The sequence below is a fragment of the Hippopotamus amphibius genome, chromosome 9 (assembly GCF_030028045.1).
Source record: "Hippopotamus amphibius kiboko isolate mHipAmp2 chromosome 9, mHipAmp2.hap2, whole genome shotgun sequence".
In the NCBI taxonomy this organism is placed as follows: domain Eukaryota; kingdom Metazoa; phylum Chordata; class Mammalia; order Artiodactyla; family Hippopotamidae; genus Hippopotamus; species Hippopotamus amphibius.
The window spans coordinates 131019276-131031324 of NC_080194.1; the positions used below are offsets into that span (position 1 = coordinate 131019276).

General features: G+C 35.1%; 1 protein-coding gene across 1 annotated transcript in view; it reads right to left on the bottom strand.

Annotated features, from left to right (window-relative positions):
- Positions 1 to 12049, bottom strand: part of GSPT1 (G1 to S phase transition 1) — a 28034-nt gene that overhangs the window by 9425 nt on the left and 6560 nt on the right. Inside the window, exons 2-7 of the mRNA XM_057749762.1 lie at positions 5728 to 5769; positions 5565 to 5606; positions 4591 to 4818; positions 3518 to 3551; positions 1780 to 1857; positions 487 to 667 (exon numbers count right to left, since the gene is read on the bottom strand). Coding sequence (XP_057605745.1) covers positions 487 to 667; positions 1780 to 1857; positions 3518 to 3551; positions 4591 to 4818; positions 5565 to 5606; positions 5728 to 5769 — 605 coding nt within the window. The remainder of the gene's footprint in view (positions 1 to 486; positions 668 to 1779; positions 1858 to 3517; positions 3552 to 4590; positions 4819 to 5564; positions 5607 to 5727; positions 5770 to 12049) is intronic.

Genomic DNA, 12049 nt, shown 5'->3' on the forward strand with positions numbered 1-12049 from the left:
TGAACGTCACAGTGTTTAAATGCTTTAAGATTTTGGTAAATGTTTCTTCTGATTCCCAACTCTAAATATAGTATGCCTTTATTTTTTTAAATTCAAACATGTATGTGATTCAGTGCTAGTACACTGACCACCCCCCTCAAAATTATAAACTGACTGAAGACCTTGAAACAGATAATTTCTTATTCATTTTTGTACCCACAGTACATTTATTGAGTACAAAACGGATTAAGCTTGGCAGTCAGCGGACACTGATTTCTGACACAGTAAGAGATAATAGCAATGGTAGAGAAAAAATGAAACATTTTCCTGAGTAAATCAAATTATGGAGATTTCTTGGGCAGATAAGTGAGAAGCGAAAATTGTGACTGTATATATTATTGTTCACTGTAACCTAAATTCTAGCTTTGAGAAGGTAAATTCAAATGTTTACATTTTAAGTTGGGCTGCTAGCAAATACACAGGTGAACTGGAAACGTCCCTCCTTACCAGTACAGCCAGATCAGCTTGTGAAGCACCACCAATCATATTCGGGACAAAACTCTTGTGGCCAGGGGCATCTAGAATTGTAAAATGCTTCTTTTCTGTTTCAAAATAGGCACGACCCACTTCTACTGTTTTACCTTTGTCTCGTTCTTCCTGATTTGTGTCTAAGGCCCAAGATAAGTACCTGAAATAATTTTAAAATAAGAATAATACTGATAAGAACATAAAAGTTTTAAAAATATTCTTCTACCAACATTTAAATCATGAACAGGACTGGGTAGAAATAAAAATTAAATGACTAAAACTTGTATTCTTGTGATTCAAACACTTGGAGTTTTTATGTATAGCCAGTGTCAATTATATATTCTATGAGCAAACATCATGTATGAGAACAAGCTGACAACATACAGAGAAAGACTATTTAGTACCAATGCCAATATTACCATGAGTTAAGTAATAAGTTCCTTTATATTTCATTTTTAAAATCATCTAGCACAAAGTATAATACAGATAAGGCTGTCTAACGGTATCTTTCAAAAGTGAAGGCCACTAACCCGCCACTTGGGAGAAAGGGTTACTTGCTAGATTATTTCAATATTTCTTTGCCATATAAAAATTACTTATATAAATTCAAACCATCCATAACAGTAGGTCTTAATTTAGATTACTTCATCATCTGTATTTCAGAGTAAGTAATCCATTTTTTAATATTACATTAATTAGGATTTTTTTCCCTTAACACAGAAATACAATTAAAAAAAAAAACCCATCAATGTCCTATTCAGATAAAGGTTGTTAACTTAAAAAAAATAAGGTCAGAAAGATGAAAAAAGCTGACCCTTTCTCTCACCATGCAAAGGCAATCCCTGTCAATAATTCCATCTATTCTTTTTTTCTTTCAAGTGTTTATTCACGTAATGATCATACCCTAAGTACTATTATGTTACCTGCTGTCTCTCCAAATTCCACTGTTAACATCAGTTTTATTCCTGGCCACTATAAATGCTATAAATGAAATTTTAGTGGCCATGTAATGACTCAATTAAATAGATGTTTTATAATTTATCCTACAAGTCTCCTATTGTCATCCTGGTTGTTTGGATGTTTCCAAATTTTCTCTGCGTTAAGTTATGAAGTCATCAGGAACTTTCCTACTGGGTAGTATGAGGGGAAGGGAAACTTTTCCTTTGTTACAACACCATTTTAGACCTCATGAACTTGTATGTTAGTAGCCTACAAAAGCATTAAGTAGGCAGAGTTTCCTTAAAAGTAATTTATAGTGTCATAAAAGTTTACCAAGTTTCTCTGTTTTTTTCTTTAGCTTCTCTTTCATATTTCTCAAGTGTCCTTTTGTCAACCATTCCAGTCAAATACCTGAAAACATTGAAAGAAAGAAAAGAAAAACATTTAATTACTCACAAATTATTCAGTTGTGAAGTTAGGCAACGTTTCACGCTCTTGAGGGGAATCTGAACTCCATAAAAAAGCTACATTAAAGTACAAGTACCACTGGAGTAGATGCTGAAATCATGGAAAGTTTCAGTGGAAAAGATATTTACAGTATCAAATTACCTCCCCCAAGATAATGGGAAAAAAGTAATTTTGCAGTGGAGAATTTTAGTAGACACCACCTTAACCAAGTAATCATGGCTATTGTCACTAGTAATAAATAAAACATACAGAATATTGCTATCATGTGCACCCTGACAGGATGCTCTGATAAGAGCACAACAGACCTTCTGTGATATTGTTGTCCAAAATGCATACCCTCAATCTAATTGTTAACAGCAGTCAAACCCAAATTGAGGAACATCCCATAAAATAACTGAACAGTGCTCTTCAAATTATGAAGGTCATGAAAGACAAGACTGAGGAAATGTCACAAATTGAAGGAGACAAAGGAGACGTAACAACTAAATGCAGTGTGGAATTCTAGAACAGAAAAAACAACACTGGTGGAAAAACTGGTGAAATTCAAGTAAGAGCTGTAGTTTAGAAAAGAGTATTGTGCCAGTATTAACTCCCTAGTTGTGATAATTGTACTATGGTTATTTCATATGTTAACATTAGGATAGGCTGAATAAAAGTTGCATAGCAACTCTGTACTGTTTTTGCAACCTTTCTATAAGTCTAAAATTATTTCAGAATAAAAGTTTAAAAAGCAAATGTAAATACTATATAAAAGAAAATAATTCCAAGTGTTGTCCAAGCAATTGTCTAACATTTCAATATTTAATATTTTAAAAATATTAATCAAAATGACATTATAATTTTTAAATAATTCCTTAATAATACCTAACTGCTTCCCTTGACTCAATCCAGATCAAATCCTGTTCTTAGCTTTTGCCTCTATGTGTTCTCTGCAGTCATCCATAGTGCATACTTCTAACCATTCTGGTATAGAATCTTGGTGAAATGCCAATGAAAATTCCAGCCCATAAGCAAAAAATATATACTCTCCTAAAACACAACATCGACTGGGCATGTCAATTCCTTCCACAGAGCCTTAGGTAAGGATTCCTGTGTAATAGCCTGCTTTAGGGTCTGTTGTGGAGATTTTCAGAATTGGAAAGACTACTGATAAGATTACTTAACAAGGCAAGACAATGAAGATATGCCCTCTAGATCCTCTGATGATACAGCTTAAAGAAATGAGTTTAATTTAGGAGAGATTAAAAAGACATTTTAATTATTTTTCAATTCTAGAACACATCACTAAAAGTCAACCATGGCATTTTCATACCTAGATACCTTCTATATATGATAAAAAAAATTATTCAGCACATTGCCAGACTGTCCTTGATTAAATCCACATATATTCAAGGAGTTGATGCATGAGGAAAAACCAGTTCCCCCAGATTCATTATTTCCAAGAAAATCATATTTAAAACAGACTAAGATTTTTCATAATCTAGGGTTCTATATTAGTTTTTATTAACAAATCTAAAAGAGAGCTATTAGAAATACATTTAATTAATGTTTCATGAGGGTCTTACAGTGATAACATAAGATATTTAACAAAAAATATACTTACATTATTTGTCCTCCAATGGTTGACTTGCCAGCATCTAAAAGTAACAAATAAATAAATAAATGTAACAACATCATCAATAATAGGCAAACCACAGGTGTAATAAAGACAAAACAAAACAAAACACAATCACTATATAGGAACACAACTAAAGGTCCATTTAACATACACAGTTACAGCTTGCAAAAGCAACTGCAATGATAGGAATCTGGGTCATAAGATTTGGTTAGTCACCTTCTCCCTTTGAAGCTAAGACCCCCTGCAGCTCTATAGTGACTTAGCACTACTTTACTGATAAAGAAGGAAAGACTTTAACAGATTGCTCCTAGACCTTCTGCAGCAGCAACAGAATATGAATTGTCCTAGGGAAGCCTTGAATGAGAACAAAAGTAGCCAGAGACCCATCCATGAACTACATACATTTTGGTAGTCTGCTTTCATTTTTAGGCAATATAGGTGTTCCTTTACAAATTTCAAAGGAGTTCTTGCTACTAAAAAAAGTAGAATGGTGTATCATCAAATTCAGGGGAAGGCAGAGATAAGATAAAGGAAAGAAAAAGGGTCACCTAATTCTCTTATTTTCTCACAATTTTTGGCATAAGTGAGATTGTCAGAGAATATCTGAGTAAATGAAATAGGGTTTTGTTTTGCGTGCTAAACCAGCAACCTGACAACATCCAGAAGTTACTCCAAATTATTAATTTCTCATACACACAAAATTAAACTACCTAAAGATAATACTGCAAAATTTACTGAAGTTCACACAAAAAATAGTGGCACATTTTCTGTGATATTAATTAACAGATGTCATAATATGCTGAGCCATCATCACTGGTCTACTACATACAAATATACTGAAGCTTATTTTCTTCCAGCCTCCATGCCATTACAACTTTCAAGAATAAAGGGTTGGCAATGTTTTGCCAGCTAAAAAAAAATCTACTGAGTTAAGATATTTCAGATTAATTTGGTTCAGTTTCACTAAACACTTCCAAGTAGCTAAATAAGATGTTCTGCGCTTGATGTACCCAATAACTCTGGTCATTTCTTATATCACTGCTATGAGTACAACTTACCTACATGCCCAATGAATACTACATTGACGTGTTCTTTCTTAGGAGCACCTGGCGGTGCAACCACAGACTTAGGTTTTGGTATTTCCTCTTCCTCCTCCATCATCTCCTGGGCACTTTCCTCTGTGGGCCTTCCGTCTCCCAAGGAACCATCCCCTGGCTCTGCTTCATTTATTTCTTCTTTGTGCTCCCATGATTCTTCTGGGGACATTTCTGTCTCCCCGTTTTCTACTGAAATTAGACATTTTAGCTTAGTATTCTGAAAAAGGTTTATCATCTATGCTTTAAAACACAGATACTTTCAAACAAATAGAACTTAACATATTCAGTTCCATTTCCTAACACCTAGTGACACACAAGCAAGAAAATCTCATTCACAACAGAAACGGATAAGCTGGCCTCACTGCTGACATCAGAGCTCTGACTCAGACTAGTAGAGACTATTTTAAAGTAGCTTCATCTTGATAAGGACAAACAAAAACCATAAACAGATCTAACATTCCTATCAGCCCAGTTATTCCATTGTCAAGATGTCCTAACAGTAGAAAAAAGGGAAGTTCCAAATCAGAATACAAAAAAAGATGTGAAAAGATTTAGATCTTTTCTTTTTCCTCTGTAAACAGCAGAACTCTGGTATCAACGTTATCAATCACCTTGGGACTATGAAACCCTTAAGGGTAAGAAAGTTACAAAAAGGAAGAACATTTTCACAAAGTAAATGGATCAAGTACAACTATTCAAACTGACTGTAGCATTTCCTCCACGCATTTCTTTTAGATTTGCCATCACTAAATTTATCATGGCAGTGTTAATGCTCAATTAATTCTGCTTTCCAGATCCTAACAGCAAAGACTCAGTTTTAAATGTAGTTTTAAATGCAGGCATTATAATAAGCATAACACTTACATTTGCACCTTAAATCTTGAGAGTGAAAGATTTTCATATTACTGTATTAATATGGTCAGAAATTTTCTTACCAACAGGTTCTGAAAGTTCCATGCTAACAGCTGAATTTGAACCTAGACAAGAAATTGAGATATAACATATATTTACACAACAGTATCTAGCTTTACACACTAGACAACTTAATATTTTGTTTTCTCAATTAGATGTTCAAAGAGTCACATCACAGAAAATTACCTTCACACAACGACTGTTCCTCTTGAGAAGATTCCACAGGTGCTGTTTAACAGAAATAATTTTTATTAAAAATTGAAACGTATACATCCATTTCCCTTATCTCTTAACATACAGGAAAAGTAGAAGCTCAATAACAAAACAAAAACCTCAATAATTGAGAACAATGGCAACTAATTCAGGCTTTCAAATTAGAAGTCTCTGTTTAACTTACCAAAAAGAAAAACTATCAATTAAAGCTAATTTTAAAACATTTTCAGTAATTGAAATGTATTTATAAAAGCATATTTATTCTCTGAATTTGCTTCATAACTTTCCCTTTACAGATGTTGTAAAAGTAATGTGCAGCCTAGCGCAGCTCAAATGAGATTTTGCTCAACAAAGACACTTTGGGACTTCCCTGCTGGCATAGTGGTTAAGAACCCGCCTGCCAATGCAGGGGGACGTGGGTTCCATCCCCGGTCTGGGAAGATCCCACATGCAGCAGAGCAACTAAGCCCACAACTACTGAGCCCACAAGCCCAGAGCCTGTGCTCCACAACAAAAGAAGCCACCACTCACCAAAACTAGAGAAAGCCCACGCACATGCAACAAAGACCCAATACAGCCAATAAATAAATAAATTTTAAAAAACAAAAAACAGACACATTACTTCTCTAGATTCTCCCTTGGTAGCTCTAGCCCAAGGAGGCAATGATCAGTCCTTTTTAAGATTCTATAATCATACATGTTATCATCAAGATCCTTGAATAAATTCTATTCGATACCAATAAAATTAAAAGGACATTCATAGGCTGTCTCTGAAATGCATATAGGCCCTTACATCATCTCAGAAAAAATGACTGCAATGATGCTGGTTTTGTCCTATATTAGAATTCTAAGGTCAAGCAACAATCCAGTTTCCACAAGGGTCACACTGCAAATCTTATGACATCACTGGAAGAGATGTATGCAAAATATACACTAATATGTCAATACATAAGTTTATTTTTTATATCTGATAAACGTAAATGATATTCCAATATCTAAGTACTCTTGCTTTAAAGAATCACGATGCAAAAAGACATCAAAGAATTTGAAGTCACATGAATCCTGCACACCAATAAAGAATAGTAAATTCATAATCTGCAAAATGAGGGTGGCAGTGGCAGGACAGCTGTCCTGTCTTCTGCACATTTAAAATCACTGCCCAGAAAGTATTACTACCCATAAGTCAACAAAAGTTTTGGACCCAATCTTCAATAACATGAAGTGCCGAAGAAAGTAATTCCTGGGAGTTCCCTGGTGGCCTAATAGTTAGGATTCTGGGCTTTCAATGCCACGGCCCCAGGTTCCATCCCTGGTCTGGGAACTGGGATTGCACAAGCTATGCATCTCAGCTAAAAGAAAGAAAGAAATTCCTGTCCCTGAAAGGTAAAGGCAACCAATTTTTTTTGAGGAAAGAAGTGACGTGCCAAGTGTTACTTAGGAAGATCATTCTAGGGTAATACTTGGATGAACCAGAAAGGTAAAGACACTACAAGACAGAAAGACCAACAACACTACTTATAAATCTGCCATCAGGACAAATGAGCAGTACAACTAGAAGGATTAAGTGCAAAGATAATGGGAGCAATAGCTGATAGGAGTAGGAAGAAATGAAGAACAAAAAGTCTAAGATGACCCCAATTTATGTGGTTAGCAGGGTATTTTAACAGAAACTGGGGGGAAAATCCTTTGAACTCAGTTTGGAAGGTAACAGGAACTGTACTTCAGACATAATATAGATTAACCTTTTTTTGTTTTCCTGTTAAGAAAAGTTTATAGGTAAGATAAGGAAAAATTACTCAATTTTCAGAGAAAGCCAGGCAGTGGTAAATGAATCAAGCTCATACACCACCCTAGGGATGGGGGAGGTGGCACAGAGTAGTAGCAAGAGGATAGAACTGAGCTGACTCCTGCTTTAAATCCTGGCTTGTCATTTGTAAGTTACGAGATACAATTATTTCATTGAATCATGGAAGTGACATGCCATCTGCCAGACAGGATTAAATAAGAGAATACATTTGTTTAGTATCAATTAAATAACTTGTGGCACCTAGTAGGTATTCAACAAATATGAGTCTCCTCCTACCATGGACTGAGCATCAACTCGATTCTAACACCTAACATGTATTGAGTGTCTATTGTGGGCTAGACGGGCATAAGAAGCACTCGCCAATCTCTACATGCTGGAGGTGGGGGTGGGGGTGGTGGCAAATTACTCTAACTCCAGTTAATTTTTATTGAGCCCTTATGTGCTACCTGCTATCTCATTTAATTCCCCTGAAGACCCTGTAAAATAGATAACTACCATCTCACATTCAGACATATCAGACTCAACTGGACTTTTCCAAGTTATGTAAGTGCCACTTTGCTCTTCCTCAGATATCTCTGATGAAAATCACTCAGAGAAATTAAACTGAGAAAGTGATGATGTACAAATATTTTAAGGCAGGAAAAGACAGATAACTGGTGTGATGGGCTCTCCTGTCACTTAGTAAGATAACTCCAACTGCAAGTGGGCTTTATAAAATGAAGTATAGTACATACACCTGGCTACCTAATTCTAGAACCAACTCTTAAATTGACAAATATACAGTAACAATACATGCATTAGGCTGTAAGGCACTTCTCTGACTATGACGTCAGTCATGAGTTCACCCCCACGGGTGAAATGGAAAATCGGTTCACGGTTTTATTTTTCAAAATATCTTAGTTTTATAGTATGTTTATCTTAAGTTTATAAAGCTTACAGAGACAGAGTTAAGCATCAAAAGCAATTAAATGCTTAACATACACCTAAAGATATTATTACAGAGCCCCCAAATAAGCAGCTGACCATAGTTTCCCCATGGTGGGAAAAAGCTTTGCATGCATTCAGACCATGGATGACATTATAAACTTAATGGCAATGCTAGTGACATTTGCAAACTGATGTTTTTGGAATAATGAACCAGAAAAATCACAGATATAATAAGATGTTCCTTAAATTGAAGCTTCTCAATATAGTTGTACCCAGTCTCCACACACACACACACACACACACACACACACACGCAACCCCTTCTTGTTCATTCTGCTCTGGTCTTATTCATCATGCATGTCATATTCAGATTTTACTGGTTACTGTTGATCCTGGGCTTAGAATTCTACTAGGCCCAAAGTCATCTGTTCATGGTTAGCAAATAGATGACTATTAGTATTTGATTTCTCAAGTCCTGCATGGTTCATATCTGTTAGTGAAAGTCTAGAAGTAAAACTCCCAAGGAATGAAATTACGGTTTCATATTTTCCAATTGTATCTCCATGTTCAGAAACATATCCTTATCAAGTATTCAAAGGAATAATTCTAATTAAGTAGGAAAGTTATCAGAGCGTACGAATGAATAAAACTGCCACACCCTAAGTTAAAAGGAGAAACTAACAATTGTAGTAAATTACCACAATTTTTAAAACAAGAAGATTTTACCAAAAGACAGTTGGGCAACAGTACTGTGTTTTAACACAGATGGTAATCTGCATCTTAAAATTGCTAGTTAATTCCAATAAAGAGCTTTAAAAAAAAATGCTAGTTAAATTTGATCATGGCAAAATAAGCCAGTCACAAAAGGTCACATGTTATACCATTCCACTGACATGAAACATTCAGAATAGATAAATCCAGAGGCCAAAAGCAGACTGGTGGTTGCCAGAAGCTGGAAGGAAAGGGGAATGGAAAGTAACTGCTTAATGGGTACAGGTTTCCTTTTGGGGTGATAAAAAAGTTTTGAAACTAGACAGAGGTGATAGTTTTTACAACACTGTGAATGTACTAAATGGCATTGAATTGTTCACTTTAAAATGGTTAATTTTATGTTATATGGATTTCAGCTTAATTTTTTTTAAAGAATATAAAAAATTTCTTAAAGATTTGATCATGGATCAAAGGACTTCAACATGGAGACTCCTATTTGGCCAGTTCACAGTAGAGCACAAGTTAGTCAAGAACATACATGTGGCAGGTAATGAACCCATGTTTTAATTCTGGCTACATGTTTTAAACACAAACGGAGGACTGATTCTTGAAAAGTGCTTAATCCATATACTTCATAAATCAGCAATTTAAATTTGCACTGCTTTAGATATAAAACCAATTTCTAATCCTCTTTACACACTAATTACAGATTTTTTTTTAGACAGAAAAAGTATTTTTATTCTTAAAGTTAGGTACAAATTAAACATAAAGAAAATATTAACATTTAAAGGTTACAAAATTTTCCCATAGGAAATATCTGAGAAGATCACTTCAATTTATAAGAATACATTTTGCCAAAGTTAGAAACATCTTATAATTTACAAATTCTAAATTTTAATGGGCTGCTGAAAGATAAGCTTCACTTATTCTAGAAGAGAAGTAGTTTTTGGTTTGGGGGGCCAAACAAGATCAGAAAAGAAAATAATTATTCATAGGAAATACTCTATTAGAACCCATTTTATTTATTTTTTTAGCTCTTTATTGGAATATAATTGCTTTACACTCTTGTACCAGTTTTCGAGGTACAAAGTCAATCAGCTGTTTTTATACATATATCCCCACATCCTCTTCCTCCTGCGACTCCCCCCCACCCTCGCCGTCCTGGCCCTCTAAGGCATCATCCATCATTGAGTTGATCTCCCTTTGTTATACAGCAACTTCCCACTGGCTATCTATTTTACAGTTGGTAGTATATATATGTCTATGCTACTCTCTCATTTCGTCCCAGCTTCCCCTTCACCCCCCGCCCCCCCCAACCTCGTGTCCTCCAGTCCATTCTCTGCATCTGCATACTTATTCTTGTCTTGTCACTGGGTTCATCGGTACCATTTTTTTTTTTTTAGATTCTGTATATATGAGTTAACATACAACATTTGTTTTTCTCTTTCTGGCTTACTTCACTCTGTATGACAGACTCTAGGTCTATCCACCTCATTACATATAGCTCCATTTCATTCCTTTTTATAGCTGAGTAATATTCCATTGTATATACATGCCACATCTTCTTTATCCATTCATTTGTTGATGGGCATTTAGGTTGCTTCCATGTCCTCGCTATTGTAATTACAGATATTTAAAATAGCCATCCTAACTAAAATATCTTACTTCTGTTAGCTAAATGGTGTGTTCACTAAGGAAAAAAAAAAAAAAAAACTTCGGTGCTGTCACAGAAGTCACAGTGTCCTACACTGCATGGAAGTGAGAAGCGGTGTGACAATTCTGTCCAACACAAGTTTCTACAATGATGGAAATCCGAAATGTGCTATATCTGTGCTGTGATGATGTCGCTAGCCATATGTGGCTATTAAGCACTTGAAAGGTAGCTACTGTGACCAAGTAGCTAAATCTAAACTGAATTTTAGATTTTATTTAATTTTAAAATTAAATAGCCACATGTGCACAGTTCTAGCACCTCTGAAGGAATCCCATTAATTGTGGTAGGAACTTGCCTTATCTGGTTTTCCATTTCCATCCCATTCCCCATTCACCCCACCAGCCGGAAGGGCTAATAAGCTCTCTTCTGAACTCCTCTAGGATATGACCCTTCTTTCAATTATAGATCCACCCACACACATAGCTTAGTTCTTGTTCCCTAGGAGATTATGAACTTCCAGAATGACTGGTTTTCTGAAACATGGAGACTTTTTTCTCTACTCTTGTAATCTCCACGGGTTGGCAGTGTATAATATAGAATAAATAATGCAGTTAATTTTTACTGAATAAACTCAAGCAGTTTCCATTAGGGTTCAATAGAGTAAAAAAAATTTTTTATCTGTGCCAATTTTCTAAGAAGGGAGTTAAAGAAACAATATCCATGAAAAATTAAAGTACAGCTTGAATAAGAAACTAAAATTCTCTAGCACAAAGGTGACCATACAGTCTCACCAAAATTGCACATTGAGGCATTCTTCTCCCACAGACAACACAGGAAAATAGTAAAGGCAGACATCAGAAAGAAAAGCCCACAGAACACATACAAGTGTCCATGGTTTTGCCTTAACTACTTAACATTGTAAAAATAAAAAGGCACAATGTTACAGAGTGGTAAACAGAGTATATCACTTGCTAAAATGTATCTAGAAGTAATTTCAAAATATTACTTTAAATTAGAGCATTGCCTGCTTTGAAATCAGATTTAGAGTCTAATCCTAACTTCTCCATTTATTCATGGATGTCACCTCACCTATTTATTTAGCTTCTCTAAACCTTAATTTTCATATTTGTAAAAATGGGTCAACAGTACCTATACCTTAAAAGGTTGTTGTGAAGATAAGGGCATATTAAGTACGC